General features: G+C 38.9%; 1 protein-coding gene across 1 annotated transcript in view; it reads left to right on the plus strand.

The window, feature by feature from the left end:
- The first annotated feature begins 398 nt into the window (after positions 1 to 398).
- The window catches only part of RRP15 (ribosomal RNA processing 15 homolog), a 30334-nt gene continuing 10590 nt past the window's right edge, over positions 399 to 20142 (plus strand). The window contains exons 1-4 of the mRNA XM_042891551.1: positions 399 to 478; positions 3129 to 3403; positions 5160 to 5257; positions 6136 to 6337. Of these exons, the coding sequence (XP_042747485.1) occupies positions 418 to 478; positions 3129 to 3403; positions 5160 to 5257; positions 6136 to 6337 (636 nt within the window). The 5' untranslated portion in view covers positions 399 to 417. The remainder of the gene's footprint in view (positions 479 to 3128; positions 3404 to 5159; positions 5258 to 6135; positions 6338 to 20142) is intronic.

The following is a 20142-nucleotide window of genomic DNA, read 5'->3' on the forward strand; positions in this document are numbered from 1 at the left end:
ATCATTTATAGAAATTCATTGCAAATCTGAAGATTTTGACATTCTTCCAAGACAAAGATACTACCAAGAGTAAGATATGTTCAATAAAATGTATGTGCTACAGAATGAGAATGATGATTGACATTCTTTAAGAGCTTTTTGTCTGTCTAGTTTAATAACCTCCTCCTAACAGTGTCCCTTCTGATGCCCTGCCCACGACGGCTGAATTACAGTCTCGGCTTTATTTATTTTTATTTCTGTGGCATGTTGAGTGAAAATAAACAAGCAAACAAAAAGAACCAACGACAACACGTCCACCTGTGCTGGAAGCCTTGCACAGGACGCCCCAACCCGGCCCGGAACCTTCGTCGGGCGGAACGCAGGTTGGCGGCGAGGGAGTCGGACCGGAAGGTGCTCAACGGACGCGGTGGAGGGAAGATGGCGGCCGCCGTGGAGAGCTCACGAGGGCAGGAGGCAACGGGCGAGGAGGCGGCCAGCGGTAACCGGGGGGGCAGCGGTAACGGGGGGGCGTTCCTCTCCCTTGGTCCCCTCTCTGGGTTGTCACCGTCCCCTCCCTCTGCCTCGTGCAATCTGCCGGCGGGATTCCACAAGCCTGAGCACCCCTCAGAGGTGTTCTTATGGCCGACGGTGCCTGCTGCCTCCTTAGCTGCTGTTGGGTTCCCCCGGCTTCTCCCGCTGAACAAGCCGGCAAGCCGCTTCTGACAGGGGCCCAGGCAAATAATTTTGGCTGCTGCTGTGTGTGTGTGTGTTTGTAGTGCGTCTGGCTGTGTGTGTGTGAGTGGGGGGAGGGGGGGGGGGCATTCAGCGCTGAATCTAAGGGGAGGTGGGGGGTGGTTTGGTGATCGAGCTTCCAGAACTTCTCTCAGAAAGATGATGGATGTTCCTAAATGTACGCGCCTACACCTAGATCGCTGGGCAGACATAGATGAAGGAAATATGGAGATGTTCAGAGCTGGGGCTGGAGAAGAGAGGGCTCTGTGGAGATCTGAGTGTCCTTTCAGTATCTAAAGGGGGTCTGTCAGAAAGGAGGGGACAGACTGGTTAGCAGGGTCTGCTGCGATAAGACGTGGGGAAATGGTTTCAGGCTAAAAGAGGGGAGATACTCAGATTGGGTATAAGGAAGAAAGTGTTTACAATCAGGGTGGTGAGGCACTGACACCGGTTGCTCAGACAGGAGGTGGATGCCCTGTCCCTGGAGGTTCTGAAGTCAGGCTGGGCAGGGCTCTGAGCAGCCTATCTCTTGTAGGTGTTGCTGATCATTGCAGGGGAAATAGACTAAATGGCTTTTAAGGGTTTCTTCTGACTCAAATATGTTTATTCCCACCCTTTAAAGAGGTCTTTTTATATGGAAATTTTATTAGACTTGATTAATTTAGTACAGAGCTCCAAGTACTAGTTCTGATGGAATTAATACAATTCACATTACTTTGAGATACCTCTGCTTTAACTGATGCCATTGACACATTCTCTCATATGTTCAAAACTAGCAGTGCTGGCTAACTGCTGAAGCCTCAGTCATTCACCTTTCTTTAATTGTTGAAAGTGCTGATTGCCTTGCATAATAATTTTTGGTATTATCTAACTTTATTCTCTTAGTTTATTCGGAGAGGTTATGTGTAGGAGAAAATGAATGCGTGGTGTTGCAGGTTTTTTTGTTTATTTTTGGCTATTTTTTAAGCCTATTTTTTTAATAGCAGAGTAATGAATTAGTCTTGCTATGGAGCGTATCATTAGTTGAATAGATAGGATGGATTAAAAACAGATGTCATTAATAGCTGTTCCCGTTATTCTATGGAAAACATCTTGTCAAGCAGCTCCTGACTTCATTCTTATAACAACTTGGTTGCTAAAGAGATGAAGGAATGTAGTAATGCTTACAAAGTTGAAACACTTGATCTGATGGAACAAAACTTCTGCAATTTTTGAAATACTTTTCCTGATATAGCATGAGAGGGATCGATGGATGAAAGGCAGTGAGCTGCACGTTAAGTGGATGAGCAGCAGTCAGTCATTCAGAACCATTGGGGACTGTCTCTTTGCAGGTGGGACTGCAGGGGAGTCAGAAACCAGCTTTGTTCTACCAATCACTTGGTGGACTTCAAAGCCTTGTAAGCGATATGTTATATATGTAATCTGAAGCTTCTGGGTGGCACAAGTATCAATGGAATAGGAGTGAATTGTCACAGGACACTACTTGCCCGTGCTGCACAGTTACCTGAAAAAATAGATAGAGTGAAATAATGAGACATTTTAGTACACCCTAAGCTTGCAGCCAGTTTCATTCTGGTTAATCATTCTCTCTGTTAAAGTCTTTATTTGACTGACTGATCAAGCTAATGAAAGTAGCAGAGTACACTTTATGTGTGTTTGGTTTGCTGTTAAATTGACTTTTTTTCCCTCTCTTGCAATTACTTGATTTCAGACTTGAGTATTTTAACTCCAGTTTCTGCTTTTGTTTTGAATAGGGGATGGGGTAAGAACAGAAAAGCTCATTTACTTTTGAGGTACCTGACAAGTCTTTTGGTTCTCTGTTTCACAGAGCGGAAACCGTGCTTTGCTAATTGTTTTTCTGGACTAGTGTTTTTTTCCTGAAGCATACGTTTTCTTCGTGTATGATATGCTCCCCTAGCTTCAATTTAATCTGTGTACATGCATTTAAACACTAGATGTCACTGTTGCAGTTTGTATAGAAGTATATGTAGCCATGTGAACATAAATATATGTGTGTGTGTGTATATACATACAATCAATAATTTCTTTTAACTGGAACATACCTTTTTTTCCCTCAAATTTAACAGTCCTAGTCATAACAATTTTCATTAATATAGTAATAATTTCCAGGTCTATCTTCTCCCTTCTACCCAACCTCTTAAAATACTGTAAAACATTGCTGAGAGTAGAAAGCCCTTGCACTGTATACTTTCTAATAAAGTGTAACTTTCTAATAAATTCGTAATGGTGGTTTCATGCCTGCTTGAGCAATATCTTGAAGAATTAATTGTAAAAGCAAGGAGTGTATGGTCCTGAGCTCTAATAACGTTTGCATTTAGAACAAATTCAACTTGAGATGAGTCCTTACTGGAGACAGAAATCTTGATACTTTTTTTTTTTTTTCTTTTTCCCCCTAGATTCTGAGATAAGCTCAGGACTTCCAGATGACAGCTTCTCTTCTGGGGATGAAGCCTTGGATGGAGATGATGAGGATGAAGCAGCAGTTGGTGGGCATGTGGCTGAAGAGACAGCAAATTCCAAAGCTGGTCCAGGTTCAGGCTGGGCAGATGCAATGGCAAAAGTACTCAACAAAAAGATACCACAGAATAAGTCCATCATCTTGGCCAAGAATAAAAAACTGGAGAAGGAGAGAGAAAAGGAGAAACAGGAAAGACTGGAGAAGAGGAGGAAGGTGAGAAAAAGGCTCAGCGTTTCATTGTACTGTCACAGTCAGATAGGGATGTGGGCAAGGTCACCCAAGCAGGGATTTTGAAGAGCAAGGGCCTCGAGGTTGAGACTGGTGTAATCCATAATGTGCTTTTGATTTTGTTTGCCCCTTTTGGTTTTCCATGGTAGATGGTATGATGGTGTCTATGCTCTAAATTATTTCTAATTCTGAAAATGATGCAAAGAAAACAAAGCTGTGGTGGTTTTTTGTGGCTTTTTTTTTTTTTTTTTGTGAAATTTTAATTCCACACTGTAATTGATTCACCTTCAGGCTAAAAATTTATTAATACTTCTAATGTTTCATCTTGCTAGTTCTGTTTAAGTAGGTTAATCAAATTTCCTGCTGATAGTCTGGGACATACAGTGGTTAGGCTGCAGCCTGCCCCGTTAATAGAGCTCTGGTAAGGTAGCTCCTCAATTCTAGCTGTCCTAAATACTTGTTCTCGCCCAATAAATGTGGAAGTACTGTGAAGCAGAGGTGAGCTGCAGGTCTCTAAGCTGACTAGTTCACCCTTAGAAAAACTTCAGGTCAGTCTGGCTTTTTTTAATTTCTTGCTGATGTAAGCTAGAGCATGGCAGGTCTTTTGATCAAAGGTCAAAACGTGGTCATAAACTTGTGAGTTCGTAGTAGTCTGCCTGAAATTATAAAGGTAAGGGCTCTGAAATTCCGTGAAAAGCTTGTGAAAAACACACTCAGTGAAATACCATCAGATCTAAGAACACTGTTAGATTGTTACAAGTTGGGGAAAATGTATTCTTAAATCATTCCTGATGCAGGTGTTGGAGAAGTATAGTATTCTACTATTGGACTTATGGTCCTTGATCAGTTGATCAATTTTGGATTTGAAACAGGGAACCTCAAAGAAGACAAAAATTGGTGTTGTACATGACAGTTGGAGAGTCATGGAAGGGTTGTGGAATGGCTTGGGTTTGAAGGGACCTCAAAGATCATCTAGTTACAGTCCCCTGCTGTGAACAGGATTGCCAGCAGTTAGATCAGACTGTTTAGGAGCCCTTCAACCCTGACCCTGAGTGCCTCCAGGGATGGGACATCAACAGCTTCTCTGGGCACCTGTGCCAGAGCCTCATTGCCCTCTGGGTGAAAGAATTCTTATTAATATCTAATTTAAAGCTTCCCTCTTTCAGTATAAATCAATTCCCCTTTGTCCCACTGCAGTTATCCTGTGAGCGTTTGGTACTCTCTTATGCTTGAGTTCTGCTTATTGCAGTCTTTGCTGTGCATCACTGTCAATCATAAACCTGCTTTGTGATTTATTCAGTAGGGGAAGTCAAATTCCTGAGACTCAAAATATATTATGCTTTTCTTGATGTGCCCACAAATTTATTATTTATAGATTTATCTGTGATGGGCTTGAGAAGCTGGAAACTGTTCTTGAATAGTTTCTTTGCCTGTAACTGTCAGTGTGAAAGCACTTGTGTTTTGCTAGATCCCTTTTGCTTGTCTCAACCAGAAACATCACTGTGGCACAAACTTTCTGTTGTAGAAGGGAAATGGCTGTGATTTCATTGGGGCCCCATTGTTTTCAGCATGAGGGACTTGCCTTAGGTCTGTTGTCCCGTGCTGGAGCTGCTCTTACCATCAACCAAACAGAGCTTTTGTTGATTTATCTTTTTTTGGACATCTTAGTGCATGTTGTTAGAGTATGCTGCATTCTCAAATGGCCCGTGCCACTTACTTCATGTAATAATATTTGTAACAGCTTGATAAAAAGCGGGAGTGGGAAATGATGTGCCGAGTGAAGCCAGATGTTGTCAAAGACAGAGACAGAGAGAGAAATCTTCAGAGAATTGCAACAAGGTAAGAGGTTTTTTTTTGAAACCTTTATTTAAATATATGTATATCTTAAAGGAAGGAAAAGGGGAAGAAAAGGCCTGTGCAGGTAATCTGTTTCCAATCAGATTGAGCTCCTAAGAAGTGACTAGCAGGAGCCAAGTGATTTATATGCAGATCTATGTTTTACAGTATCAAGTTCAACAAAAGATTTTAGAGGGTTTCTGAAAGCATAAAAATTTAGACAATAATATAATGTTTGCCTAACAGAAGTGCTTTGTTAGACTCCCTTATTTTGTTAATTTAATGCTTTGAAAATGCGGAACAGTTGTTTCTGCTGTTCTCTTTTTTCCTTCTCCGCAGAGAATTCACCAGATCCATGGCTGCTAAATACAGTTGCCTGATTTGCATTATTGTAGTGGTGCTCTTTGTCTAGTTCTTTGTGGAGCACCATGTTGATATTCTGTCTGTATCTGCTTGTTTCCTTACAGGACTCACTCCTGTCCCTTATACTTCTGCTTCAGCTGCTCTTAAATTCTTGTATGAGAAATTTAATAGCTGGTTGTAGAATTACCTGCATCCTTCTGGAGTTGAAATGTGTTTTTGTATTGATGGTAGTGCAATGTATCATGCTTGCTTTGAGATCTGAAAAGTTGTGTTTGGATTTTTGTTGCTGGTTTCTAGTAATAAGTGGGAAGGAAGATTGAAAATTGAAAGTCTCCTGTATTATAGTGAGTGTTACTTAACAGAATTGAGGTTCTAAGTAACCATTTTTGGGAACTAGAAGCCAGCTAACATCTGAACTGGTTAGTTTCTTTGATAGAAGGTCCATATCTATAAACGCAACTTGAGTTAAAAGTTTTTTTGTTTTTTCCTCACCTCCTCTCTGCTGCCTACCACCCTAGAGGTGTTGTGCAGTTATTTAATGCTGTCAGGACACACCAAAAGAATGTTGATGAGAAGGTGAAGAAAGGTGCGAAATCTGAAAGGCAACGTGCTAAACTGCTGTCATCAGTTTCAAAGAAAGATTTCATCAATGTTTTAAGAAGCATGGACGGTGCTAAAGGAAACCATAACTCTGATAGAAAGGCTGCAAAAAGTAAACAGGTAGGCTTGCATGCAAAATACCTTCTCAGTGTACTTACATATAGTCTGCTGACGTGCCTGCTATGCAGAACAGACGTATCCAAGTGCCTTGCTTTTTTTTTTTTTTTTATTACTTAGCCTTTTTTTCTTTTATATAGCTTTCCTGAGAGAACATCAAGCCTTGTGTGCAAATAACTTATTTTACCTGTGCTCTTATTGAAATACATGTATTAAATTCTATTTTAATTATTATTTTTATCTTGAGTTTTGTGCATTGTGGAACAAACTGCTGAGTCATAATGAATTATGGCATGAGGAGTTTGGGCAATAGTAGTTGCAAGTTCTCTAGAATTGTGGTATCCGTTCACCCAGCGTGGTGTATGTGACTGTACTACTTCTGTTTACCCACAGAATCAGGTATTTCAAACTCATTTGCTCTGGTTGGTTAGGGAACTTTCGGGCTTTGACATAACAAGTGAATACTGCAACTGAGAAACTCAGGTGTGTTAAACATTTGTAGGCGTTTTTCTCTGAATTTTTTTGTGTGTTAGACTGGTGGTTTATTATTGCTGATAAACTGTTTTGGAAATAAGTATTTTAACATACCTTTTTCTGAACGTAGGCAAGATAGGCAGTTTGTTTGGGCTTGTTTAAGTTTTTAGCAGTCCATTCAATTCAGTAAGTAGCTCAGGGTTCAAAAGAAGTTGCTCAGACATACCATTTCTCGTATTTCAGAAGCTGTGTATTTTGGTGCACCATTTGTGTTCAGGTTTGAACTTTGTGCTTAATAATGGGTGGAATACTTCTGTTGGCCCAGACTCGCAGCAGTTAACTAAGTGGGCTCTTGGTGCCAGAAAGAAATACTTCAATCAGCTGGGAGACAACAGTTTGTCATATGTTTTTTGTTTGTGTGTGCCTGGGGAGCTTGCTGAAATGCTGCCTGACATGAAGAGCTCATAGAATTTTCATGCAAATGTAACATTAAAGTATTTTTTTGAATTCCTTGGATAATGAGAACAATTTAGCTTCATGCTGACACTTTATTTCTCCTTAAATAATTCCAGCTTGCTTGTTTGGGTGGGGGGCATGTGTGTGGTTTCGTGTTTGTTTTTGTTTGTTTTGTGTTGTTTTTTATTCCCCAGAAAGCAGAACATCACTAATAACATTGCCTACTAGTATTGCTGATGTTAAAGACTAGTCAAGATTGTTATCAACTCAGCAGTCATGGGAATCATGTATCAGCTGCAAAAACATAGTAGACTGACAGTGAATCAAGAGCTGAGTAAAAACTGGGATTCTTTTTTGCTTTGTCAGATTGTGGAAGGGCAATTTTCTAATTATCAGGTCAGGAACCAGATTGCGAATGTTTCTTTACCATAGGAGAAATGTCTTATTTTGTCAGTATTAGTAACAGCATATTTTCATTAAAATACTATGGAGAAATAAAGCTTCAGATACTGACTGGTAAAGAGTCATTTTCAAGCATTGGTAGGTGCTGCTTTCTTTTGTTCACAAGATTCAGATTTAGGAGTTTTATTTAAGGCTATATTGTGGGTTTGCTTGGTTTTTGTTGTTGTAGCTGTGTTTTTTTTTTGTTTGTTTTTAGTGTTTGCTTTGATAGACTCACTCTTCCTTCCCTGTCCTGTTGTATTTGTTTCAGTGCCTCTCCATTCAGCACTGAACTAAACTCTATGATGACAACTTGAAGAGGAGTTTTATTAATCTGCCATTATATCTCTTGGGAATATATTTTACCAATTTAGTACACTCTCATCTTCTTAGTAGTTAATGCCTGAAATTGAAGTCAAATTTTGATTTTCAGTCTTATCATCAGATTTACACAGACATTCTGCCACTATACAGTACTGCTGGATTCCACAGTTGTATCTTTGCTTCTTGGTCTTTTGAGGGTATTTCAGAGAATGGTAAGAGAATGGTAAGTAGAGATGAGGCTTTGAGATGGTGAATTCTCTAGAATGCTGGTAGATTTTTGAGACATCTGAAAGCTTTTCTTAGCTTTGTTAGGGCTGGTTTTCAAGCCCTTTATTTGCTTGTTTTTTGTCCTTTTGTAGCAGCCTGCTTTCTTTTTAGCAATTGAGACCATAGTGTGTATTTCATTCTTTAAAAAAAAAAAAAGGAATATTTTTATTTATTTCAACATAAATGATGGAAGAGATGCCAATCCCAAACTCCAGGCTTTGTGCCATCAATTAAAATATAGTCCAGAACAATAAAAACACTACCACACCCACATAAAACAAGCAGTCAGCAAGAAAAATAACAGAATAAAGTTTTCCTAGTGAAAGCAATGCTTTCTTTGCCCACTCCTTGTGCTGTGAAAGGAGTCTTGACTATATTTGTGAGAATGGGCAAATACTTAGTTTTCTTACTCTGCAGTGGTTTTGGCATGAAAGATTTGCTGCCATGTTTTTGAGGGCTTGGCTTCTTTCAAATGTTCGGAATTATTGAAGATACCCCTTACAAAGCTCTGCTGTAGCTGACTATTCAATCAAGTATAGGTATGCATGAGAAAAATAAATTGAAAGCTCTATAAAGATTATCTGTAGTGGTATTTTGTTCTGTATTTTGTAGGGATTTTGTTCTGGCACAAACCAAATGTAAAAGTACATTCTTTTTCCACCAGTTTCATGCCTTCATGGGAAGAGCAGGTAACCCATACTCCTGCCAGAGCTCGCTGTTGTTTATAGTCTCATACTTCTAGCCATTGGCCTAAACACCCCTTGGTGTACCCAGCTAATGCAGCTGTGAAAGACGGACTGTCAGGCTGTGAGTTTTTTTCTGTGCCATTTGAAACTAATCCCTTTTCAGGTTTTCTGTGCCCAGATGGGAGTAATTACTCTTCTGAGCTGGAGCCAAAAGGTTTGCCTTTCATATCGCTAACTGTTTATCAAGGTATTTCTTAATCCTTGCTGAGCCAGCTGACTTGTGTCATGTTTTTCTCTTTTTTTTTTTTTTTTTCCCAAGGTACTGTACAAGATGCTTGCCTCTGGGTAAGAACATGTAATTTCCTTCTTCCACCATCATCTTATCTGAAAGCTTTGTAATGAGGAATAAGAATGTAATAATGGGGAAGAAAAATCTCAGTTCTTTAGCTTTTTTGAGTGGGTTTTTAAACTTTTGAGTGGTGATATTCTTGTTTTGTGAGGGTTTGTTTTTTGTTTTTTTGTAAGCATTTCTCAGGAGATACAAGGGCTGTCAAGTCTTGTTCAACACAATCCTTACAGAGCATGTTATTGGTTAGATCTTGGCTACTTCCCACCTTTAAGATACTTTAAGAAATGTTATTAATCGACATACAGAGTTTTGTGAGGGGTGTTCTTGTCTGCTTTCCTAATAGTGGTATATGGTAGTGAAACTCTACAGGCTGAAGTCATTTCTCTGGCTTTACAGCAAATTCAGGAGTAGCAGTGATAATTAAAGGATTCCTTTTGTTGTCTGTAGAGTTAAGTTCCTTTCAGATGTGTACCTCTGAAAGATATGTCATAGGGCCTAATGTGGAGGGTATTTTTGTAATGGATACTCAGTTCTTTTAAAGCCTCCCGCTGTATTCATTTCTTTTCTGTAGACTGTCAGCTGTTTTATCTGAAATGGCCTGGGACTTAGGGCACAAGGTGATCTGCAGGTGAATCATCATAGGTTGCAGCCCGAACTGAACCTGTACTACTTTTACTTATCCTTTCCTACTCTTACTTATGCTTTCCTTAAAAAGATTGCATAAATTTATTTTTTTTCCAGTATTAATTTTTAATTATGATACATGTCAATGATATATTTCAGCATGCAATTGCTGAGATGTTCATTCCTATTAGTTGCAGATTACACATATATAACATTCTTCAGTTCTCTTGCAACCCAGTCCTCTAACTGAAGTATGACTTCACTGAATTAGTATAGACTTTTAGAGTTCCTTTAGATGTCCTTAAAAAATTTTGGGTGCTGCTAAGATTACTGTCACAGGGTAATACTTTTGCTTTCAGAGTTGAATGAAGTTTCTTATCTCTTAAACCTGTAAAAGTACATTTGCTGATGCAATAAATTAGAGATCTGAAATCTTAATTGTAAGAAGGCAAAGAAATTCAGATTTAATGTTCCTGGAACAGCTTAGATCTCTTCTCTCACTGCAGGGCAGTTGAAAGGGTTATTCATGCTGTGATTTCAGCAGAAGCACCAGAAACCTTCCTCTGGCTTTCTGCTTATCATTTGTGCTGCTCCCTGTGAAGTATTATTGGGTGATAACATATTTTCTAGTGGCATGTGAATAAATGACGTGAAAGTTGCAAATACTCTCTGTGACAAGCATAGCTTGTGCTCATCAACCTTTAATTTTGAATTATGTCTTTGCTGAATGGTGTCCTGAATGGTTATGTTTGCTAGAACAAGCTTTCTCATAGCAGCTCTGCCGCAGAGCATTTAAAGGGTGGAACTGAGAGTAGAACTTTCTGCTGTACCTCAGTCACTATAATTCAGTGATAATTTTTCTATAAAATCTGATGCTGCCTGTATGACTTGGAGTACAACTTGTGTCCTGCACTGTGATGATCTCTGGGGAGGAAAAAAAAAAAAAGTTACTGGTCTCAAAATGGTATCTATTAATAGAACTTATTGGTGGGAAGGAAGATGAATGAAGACGAGCACAGTTGTTCTTTTATATCAAGCTGTTGATCATATGAGAATTGGAATAAAGTGATTTTTCTATAAAGACCTGTATTCTATGAAAGCTGTGTTTGCTAAGTGACTTGTAAGTGTAGCTAACCTGACTCCAGTCATTACAGACTTCTTCTTCCTTGTGAGATATTAAAAATTATTAAATATTCTAAACAGTAGTTGAAGAACTGTACAAGGGTGGGAGGATTACTGTGTTTCTGATTTTGACTCCAGGACACAAGAAGTCACATGGAGCTTTCATTTGTCAAGTTAGTTGAAGGTACAAATGTGCTTTCCAGCTGAAGAGTTAATCTGTTTAAAACGTGCTAGTGACTTCCTTCTTTTTCTTGCAGCTGAATAAGTAGTGGCTATTGGCATCTCATTCTGTGTTTTTCCACAGTTTCCATACAACATAATTGGGGAGGGGATAAATGCTTCCATTATTTTCATCTATATGTCTCTTCTGGGGGGGAGGAGTCTGAACAATTTCTTTAACCAACTGTAGGAAGTCATTTGTTCCTGAAATGTGGGGGTGAAGGCAAGACTTTTCTCCTAGGAATTTGCTAAGGTGCATCTGCACCTCTTTTAAGTTTAAAAGGAAACATTTTTCTTAAGTGATAATGACATTTCAAAGTAGCACAGGTTTATTGCTACAGCTCTTGAGTGCTGGCTTTACAGAACTAATTGAAGGAGTAACTAATGCACATGTATGTGCCAGCAGATTTGAAGGAACAGCCAAGTATTAATTTAGTTCAGCTGTGGCCAGAGTAGAAGTTGTTCTTGTTCTCCCAGTTTTAACAAATGTCTTCCTGTCCCATGCACAGAAATTTTAATTTGAATTCAGCGTTAAATCGTGCATTTCTCTCACTTGTATGTACTTTCTTGAAGGTCACTTCCTGTGTATTTGGAGTTTGGTTTTAGCACAGATAGTTGCCCGATTACCTGACTGCACGCTGTTTTCTAGCTTATATCCTTTGAATAACTATAATGCAGTGCAGCCTGCCATCAGTGTACCATACTCTAATTTCCTTGTCTTTCTAAGATGGAAGGTGATTGTACTTTAAATAGAAGCTGTTTGATGACACTTTTCATTTAAATCTGCAATCTGAAGTTTGCAGAAGGATGGACGGACTTTTGGGTCATCAGTAGTGTTGAGTGTTGAAGATGTACAAGCTCTATTTTCTATCTAATGACATACACCCATAACTGTCAGTGTGGGAATATAGGTCTTTGCCAGAATTATGTCTACTTGATTGATAAATGTCAAGAACTTGACGCTGTGAGTTTACTTCCAGGTAAGAGGGATAGAAACTGTGATGCTGTGTCTCAGGTTCACCCTTTATCTCACTGTTCTTGACTTCAGACTTCTCATGTTATTCTCTATTGTAGGATGTTTTCTCTTATATTCAGCTAGTAGGCAGAAAGGGGAAAAGGCTGTGATTTTTGCACTCTGTTTTCACCAACCTGTTTGTTTTGTTTTTCTTAATCCTCTTCATATTTTGTGTTCCAAACAGGTGCTTTCCCTCTACATTTTAGGTCCAAGCATGCAGTCATACGCTCTGGCCTGTAATGCTACAGCAGTCCTAACAACTGTTTGCATAGAAGGACTTGTTTCCTCTTTGTTGTCATCATTCATGCACGGTGCAGTTTGATGCAGACTTCAAAGATGCAGCTAGTATGTGATCAGTGAGGACAGATACTTTAAGAGAATTTGGCTACTGACTTATCAACTGAGATGATGACCTCAGATCTGGGGAGGCTGGTCTCCCAGATGTTTATACCTTGGCCAGACCTGGGAATATGGTAATGAAGATAGCAAAAGACATATTCCGCACTCCAAAATAATCATTTAATGATTTTTCGAGTTCAGAAAGAATGCATGACGAGACTTTAACGAATGCCTATAGGAAATACTTCTTTCCTCTTTAGGGCTGTAGACAAAATGTTCTAAGTTCATCTTGCCTTGAAACTGGTTGAAGTAATTTTTGTTGAAACATTGTGAAAACTTCTGCCTGAGGCAGGTGACTGCAATGGAAAATTTCAGCCTAATGCAGCTGAAATTTGGCAAGTCTAAGTGAATATGAACAGAGACTAACAATTGAAATGTCAGGCAATATTGAAACATCTCCGTCTGTAATATTTGAGTAACTTGCCTATTTCACTATTAATGCACTGGGGGGCTGTGGTGTTGTTCTGTTTTCTCAGACAATGTTGCCAAGCTGGTTTTCAGTACAACTATGTCTAAAATAACCACAAACTTGTGGTATACATCATCTTTTGATCTTTCTGTAAGTATACAAAGCACAGACATCCAAAATGTCAAATCCTATTAGAATTCCTTTACTAAAGTGTAAAACAATGATCTGAAGAATTATTTTAAAAGGAAATTTGTCTTCAGCTTAATCTGTGACTTTTTTTTTTTGTTTTTACTAAAGTTGTAGAAGCATATTGTGTGAAAATGAGAGCTGGGGAAAGTCTTTCCGTTATGTCTTTTAATTATGCTCTTTTTTTTTTTTTTTTTTTTTTTTCTTGCAACAATGGCAGAAAGGTCTTTTTTCTGAATGTTTCTGGTCTTTATTCTGTAGGGACCTTTCACTTTTTCCAAATTTCAGTTCATGCAGGCTTTTCTGTAGAATATGCCTCAACTGTCAAGCAGCATCTCTGATTACTTCTGACCACTGACCAAACTGATAGTTAATGACTTCTCCTTACTGCTTGTAAATGAATCGGCTTAAAATTTTCAACCAACCCATCCCTGAGAAAATCTCACAATTTTAGGACTGTGGATACAGCCTTGTCTTAATGAAAAGTCAACATTTGGAAAATAAAAGGCAATTCCACTTTTACCTGGTAAATTGAGCTGGAAGCCTTAGTAAAAGCTGCTGTCCGCTTTTGGTGTTTTTCATAACTCTTTCATAAGCAGAGTGATGTAATTTGAGAAAATATAGCTACACGTTTCACAGACTTTTATAGAAGAGGGTCTCTGGAAGTAAAAAAGGTTGGGTGAACTTGTCTATCTGAATGAGCTCCCTCGGTCTAAGCAATTTCTATTGCAAATTATCTTGAAAAGCGGTTCCTTTACTCTGAAGTTTTATTAAGGTATAAAATGTTCTCATTTCCAGAGTGTTGAGTTAACAGATATGTATTGTAAATGACCTCTGCACACCTGCTCTTCTGTTTATCTTGGTAAAATTCAAGAGTGTTGGGTCAAACTGCTTACAGTTTCCAATGGTTAGAAGATTGCTGAATTCAATATTTACTTTTTTTCCTGTAGCATAATCTGACCAGTTTTTAATTACTGTTTCTGAAATTGAGTGGAAGCTTATAAAATATGTATTATTATATAAAATATATATAAATAAAAATGGCAGTACAGAGCTAAATAAAAAGAACAAATAAAAATGGTTGTACAGAGATAATACTACAAATAATACTATCACAGGCTTCTTGGAAGGATCTGACCTTTTATGACTTAGTAGCTGAACACTATATGGTCTTCTGTTTGTGGCCTCTTATGTTTCTTCTTCATCTGCAGTTGTGAAAGGCTATGCAGAAATGTAGAAGGAAAGGTCAGAAACAGCACAAAAACATAGCCTGATTAAGATAAGAGATTCACGGGCGGTTGATGTATTCACTCTCATATTTAAAGTTCTAAAAAGCAGCCTGGGAATATCCAAGTGTAGGCTGTTTCTTAATGAGTTTGCACGCAAAGGTGTGTCGGAAATTACAGCAGTAAAAATTCAGAGAAACTTGGATTTGTGGGTATATGGGATATGTTGCTGTATAGGAATTCCTAAGTCATGGCCTGAACCAATGTCCTGGTGAGGGGACACAGCCAGCCCTGGGAGCACAAGTGAACGCAGTTCACCTGTATGATCAAAAGGGGAGGAATCTGGTTCTTTCTAACCCTTGTTTAAGGGCTGGTTGCTACAAGGGAAATATCTGTACATGAAGATTCCTCCTTTTGGAGTATTTGGTGAGCCCTGATCCTTGGGATGGGTGAGCAAATCTTCCTTTCTTTTACTGTATTGTGACAGTGGCCCTTTTTTGGGTATTTTATACCTGACACTGCTTTTCTCTACAGTTGGGAAATCTTAGATTCGTAGAATGGTTTGAGTTAGAAGGGACCTCTTAAGATCACCAATTTTCAACCCTCCTGCTATAGGTAGGGAAACCTCCCACTAACTAGGTTGCTCCCAGCCCCATCCAGCCTGGACTTTAATGCCTCCAGGGAGGGCTGCATCCACAGCCTCTCTGGGCAAGCTGTTTGTCAAAAGCCATTTAAGTTACAGAAGGGACTATGAGAGCAGGAGCATTTATCCAGGCAAGGTGCTTAGTAGTCATAAAAACTTCAGTATTTCATGTTTAGTAATGAAAATATGGAAGAGGCAATTCATTGTGTTTCTTTTTCTCCTTTTATGTTTTGCATAGCTATATTTGTTTCAGGACTCAAATGTAAGTGGAAATCCTGAGTCAGAAAAAGGAGGCTATTAGACCACTTCCTAATCAGCTGTACTCTGATATGATTTCTTAAGTGCTGGAAGTAAGAGACCAGGTTATTTCTACAGTCTTCTTCATTTGAAACATTTTGGGACTTGTTTTTCTATGCCTCTTGTTGAGTCTTAATGGAAAACAGTAGATTCAGGTAATTCAGAAATCTGCAAGCTGATAATTTATTTTTTAAAAAAGGATCAAAATACTCTGGCCAATGGCCTGCATGCTTCCATCCATACTTTCTTGACAGACAAAATTCTATTAATTAACTTCTAAAAAGTCTTAGATTTCAAGCTGAGACATTGCCTAAGTGTCTTTCATAAGCGGGTGACATCTGAAAAAATCTGCTTTGAATTGAAATTGTTTTCTCTGAAGTAAGCTATTAAAAGGCATTAGTACTAGACTTCTGAAAGATGGTGTGTAGAAGGACTTCATCTTGAACAGATGCTCCTAGGCACCTCTGCTCTAAATTGTTTGTTTTCTAAGTCCATTGTAAGGGTTCAGAAACTGCACCTCGTAAGAATATTGTGGATCTGGGTAATGTTTGGGATGACAGCTGATCCTTAAACTCCCCCGTGTCTTCATTACTGCACTAAGTATGTATTAAGAAATGTAGGACCAGTTTCTTTTTATCTCTGAATCACTTTTTTCTGGGCTGAAATGCTAGCTATCTGGAAAATTTATTTCTTTTATTTTGAATCGCATCCAAACAGAAAAATACTTAGTTCATTATTTTCCTTTTAGGAAAATCACTGGAAGCTGGTAAGGTGTAGTCCGTTTAAGTTTATTCTTGGTAATTAACCAATAACTGCTGATGGTCTTTTGTAACATGATGGACAGTATTTTGTGGATCTGAGGCTCAGTGTTAGCTAGGACGAAGAGCTGTTCTTTCTAATGGACAGCGTGGTCTTATCCAAGTCAGAATTAAGATTCTCAGTGAAGCAGTGCAACTATCTTATCCTTAGTTGTCTTCTGAACAAAGAGATTGCAGTTAAAGTAATTTGAATACCATAGCTAGTGATACAAATTCTTGTCTGATAAAAAAGTAAAGTACCATATTATGTTATTAATGACAGCCTTGATTATGTGCTGTTTTCAACCATACTACTCATTTACCGTTCTAAGTTCTGTGTGATCTTTGCTTTAAGGATCCTATTGTTCAGGTATATGAAACATGAAAGCTGTATGGTGATTGACAGATGAAGAAGGAATAGAAGTAATAGGTGAATGGTGCAATAGTATTGGCTAGTATGGTAGGCATTCATTTCACTGTTGTTGGTACGAAGACTGATAAATAAGCATTGCAGAGGTGAGTGTAAAAGCAAATAAGGGAGGATGATGAAGTAGTTCGCTTTTTAACGGGGAAAAGAAAACACATGAAAATTAGCAGTGATGACATACTGGAAAGGTACACTGTCTGGAATTGTGCTTCCAGATATTTTCTGTGATAGCCTAATAAAGGGACACTTTTTCCAACTGTCTTCTCTGTAACAATTTGCAGTATGCTTTGAGCTAATGTTATTTGTCTTAGTTTCAGCTGGGATAAAGTTGTTTACTTCAGAGTGTCTGGTATGATGCTGTATTTTGGTTCTAGGAGGAAAAACAATGCTTAAACACACTGATGTTCATAGTTGCTGCTAAACAGGGTTGTACAGAGAGCTAAGGCCATTGTCAGCAAAGAACCCAAGGAGCTGGGAGGGAACAAAATTAGGACAGGTGACTTAAACTGGCCAAAGGGATGTTCCATGCCATATAACATCATGTGGAAGGAGTCTTGAAGGGGGTGGGAGCTATCTTTCTCTCTTCTGGTGCTTGGAGGCTAGGAGCTGGCATTGATTGGGATGTGGTGAGCAATTGCTTGTGCATCACTTGTTATATACGTTCATATATCTGTATATAAAGTCATAACTACTAGCCTCTTTCTTTTCTCTATCTTAGTAAATAATACTATTTCAACCTGTGAGTTCTGTTTTTGTTTTGTTTTTCCCCCCCAATTCTCTCTCCAAACCTACCTCTCCCCACAGGGGAGAAGTGAGCCAATGACTGTGTTGTGCTCAGCTATCTGCAGATTACACCATAGCAGTTGATTTGGAACGAATGTGAGGCTCCAACAGTTAAGATAACAGCTGATCTGACTGGAGCGTGTTGTAGTAGTTTGAGAATCGCTGGTCTCAAGTTTGATTTTTGTCATCTCTGGAGGTTGGGTTAAGGCTTTTATTTTGCTATGCTGTATGGCCTTGGCTTGTATCGTGATACAGTTGGCAGCTGAGTAACAAATCTTTTTGTATCTTTGGCATTGCAGTCATCTTTGGGTTTTGGAAGCCATATGGTTGATACCATTAGTAGTTATGCTCTTTGCTTTGTATCCTGAGGGAGACCAGCTGTGGAGAAGATGGAGGAGAACACTTTCCAACAGTTCTCAACCTCCCTTTTACTTTTCTTTTTTCCCTGGAGCTCAAGAAGAGCTAGTCACTATGGCTCTTCAGAATTTTGAATATCCGTGGGATGTTCAAACCAGTGTGCTCCTATTGCTATGCATCTTGAATGTACTTCAGCTTATGTTTGAGATTAAACCATTGTTGAAGAATAATATCACCCAGACGTTTGCCCTGAAATAGGATAGTTCTGAATGGAAGGCAATGTGGGATGGTATGGGCAGGTGTCTAGAGCAGTAGGCACCTCCAGTAGTTTGGATCTTCGCGTCTGAACAACTGCAGAATCCTGAAAAACTAGTAGAATATTTCGAAAAGGCTTGCTCTCACCCTGGCAATTCTAAAGAGGTACAGATCACTGTGACATGCTGGGGCCTGGCCTTTCAAGCTCTGTTGAACACTGTTCAGCATCCTCAAGGGGAAGAGAATAATACTTCTGAATCTGTTGACAATGCAGCAGACCCTCCAGCTCCTGAGATAATCCGTGCAGCAACTCCAATTCCTGCAGTTGCTCTGAGCATTGTTATTGGAGTGACTGCTGTCACTCCAGCCCTCGATGTGAGCCTGCAGTTGCTCCTGCTGTGGGTCTTGTGGCTGTTCTACATATTGCAATGAGGAAAAAGAAAAAAAAATCCCTCTTGTTGGAGGTGCGTCATGCCCAGAGGTACAGCCTTGTGGTCCTACTTTAAAAAGTCCACAAAAAAAACCATTTTTATTCTTAGGTGAGGTATTTTCATCTGACAGTTTAGAATAGTTGTTTGAACTTTGGGACAGTGTCATTTTGCTTTGTGTTTTACAAAACATGAGTTAAATGTAATAGAATGCATTCCTCAAGGGGATTTGTTATTATAGCTAACTGTAATATTTCGTATCTGTGTTGCAAATCAGCTCTGCGATCTATCTTTCTGTAGGCAAGGGTTATTTTCAGGTGTGGTGGGTTTCTTTTAGTATGTCAAGGAGTGATCTAAAACTGATTAGCATGCTGGTTGCCTAACAACCTTCACAATTACTTAGCTCTTCTGTTATAATTTAAATTGCTTCCTGTGCAAGAGGAGGTGTTTGTAGATTATTAGAACTAGAACATGATGTACTTTAGCATGCCTACTTGTTTTTTTTTTAAAACAACCCAACAACTTAAATATTAGAAAAAGCTATTCTTTTCTAAATGCTGATTAAAATTCAAATTAATGCTAAGAACGAGTGAAGAATGTGCCGTTTGTTTTTTTTCTTTGACTCTTCCTGTGTATGTAGGTAGCTGAATTTTTTCTTTTTAAACACAGTAGCAGTGAGCAGTGTGCATATTAACTGAAGTCATCAGTTGGAATGAGTTGGACCATGTATGTTTCATGAAACAACTTTGAACTTTCAGTCTGTTCTGACTGAGAACAGAAGATGATTAAACTAATCTCACAAGTTATATGCAGAGTTGCGTCCCCTGGAAGGTGTGTGATACCTTCTGGAGAAGCTCTCAGGTTGTAGTATTTCTGTACTGTTTATTGCTGCTTGAAAAAATGTGAGAATGTCTGTACGGTTGGGCATGCTCTTGCAGCAGCAAGCGGTAAAAATTCCTTGTGCAGCAGCAGGATTTCTGAGACTGCTGCTATCAGAACTGGAGCCTTGCAAGTGCTGAAGAGCTCCAGACCTTCCTGTATGCAGAAGGGCCCTGTGTTACACTTGAATTCTTTAAATGTTTTTACTTTTCCTGACAAATACTGATTTATGAGGTTTCTAATGAGCTGAGGCTGAAGAAATCTGTTTTCTCAAGTGCCTGTGATTCTTCTTTGCAACTGAGCATTTCATAATAATGCTAATGATTTTTTTTTTTTTTCCTTAAAGCTAGATAAACACTTGCATTTAGAGTTTTTGTGATGTGATTCTGACCTTTCCAAGGTTGGAGCATATTTAAGCCTCTGCATGCCAACTCATAGCATTCTTTCTCATTCACACATCCTTGGTTGTAGTAAACCCCAGAGGAGAAAATGAGGATGGGGAGATTCCTCATGCAGGTTGTTAAGTTGTGGGTGGTCTTCTGGCTGTGCTCAAAATTAAAATCAGTATTTGTGTTTCCCTTGCCTTTTAGTAACAATTCCAGTGCTTCAGTTGCAGAGAAGTTTGACTGGGAACAACCGGATTCAAAACACTGCAAAAATTGATTATTGTATATGCTTAATAGCAATGTAATTGTGGGCTTCAGTGTGCGCAGGAGACTTTGTAGTATGAATAAATCTCCCATAC

Source organism: Lagopus leucura, unplaced genomic scaffold, assembly GCF_019238085.1.
Source record: "Lagopus leucura isolate 7727_CA_CO unplaced genomic scaffold, USGS_WTPT01 Super-Scaffold_73, whole genome shotgun sequence".
Taxonomy (NCBI): domain Eukaryota; kingdom Metazoa; phylum Chordata; class Aves; order Galliformes; family Phasianidae; genus Lagopus; species Lagopus leucura.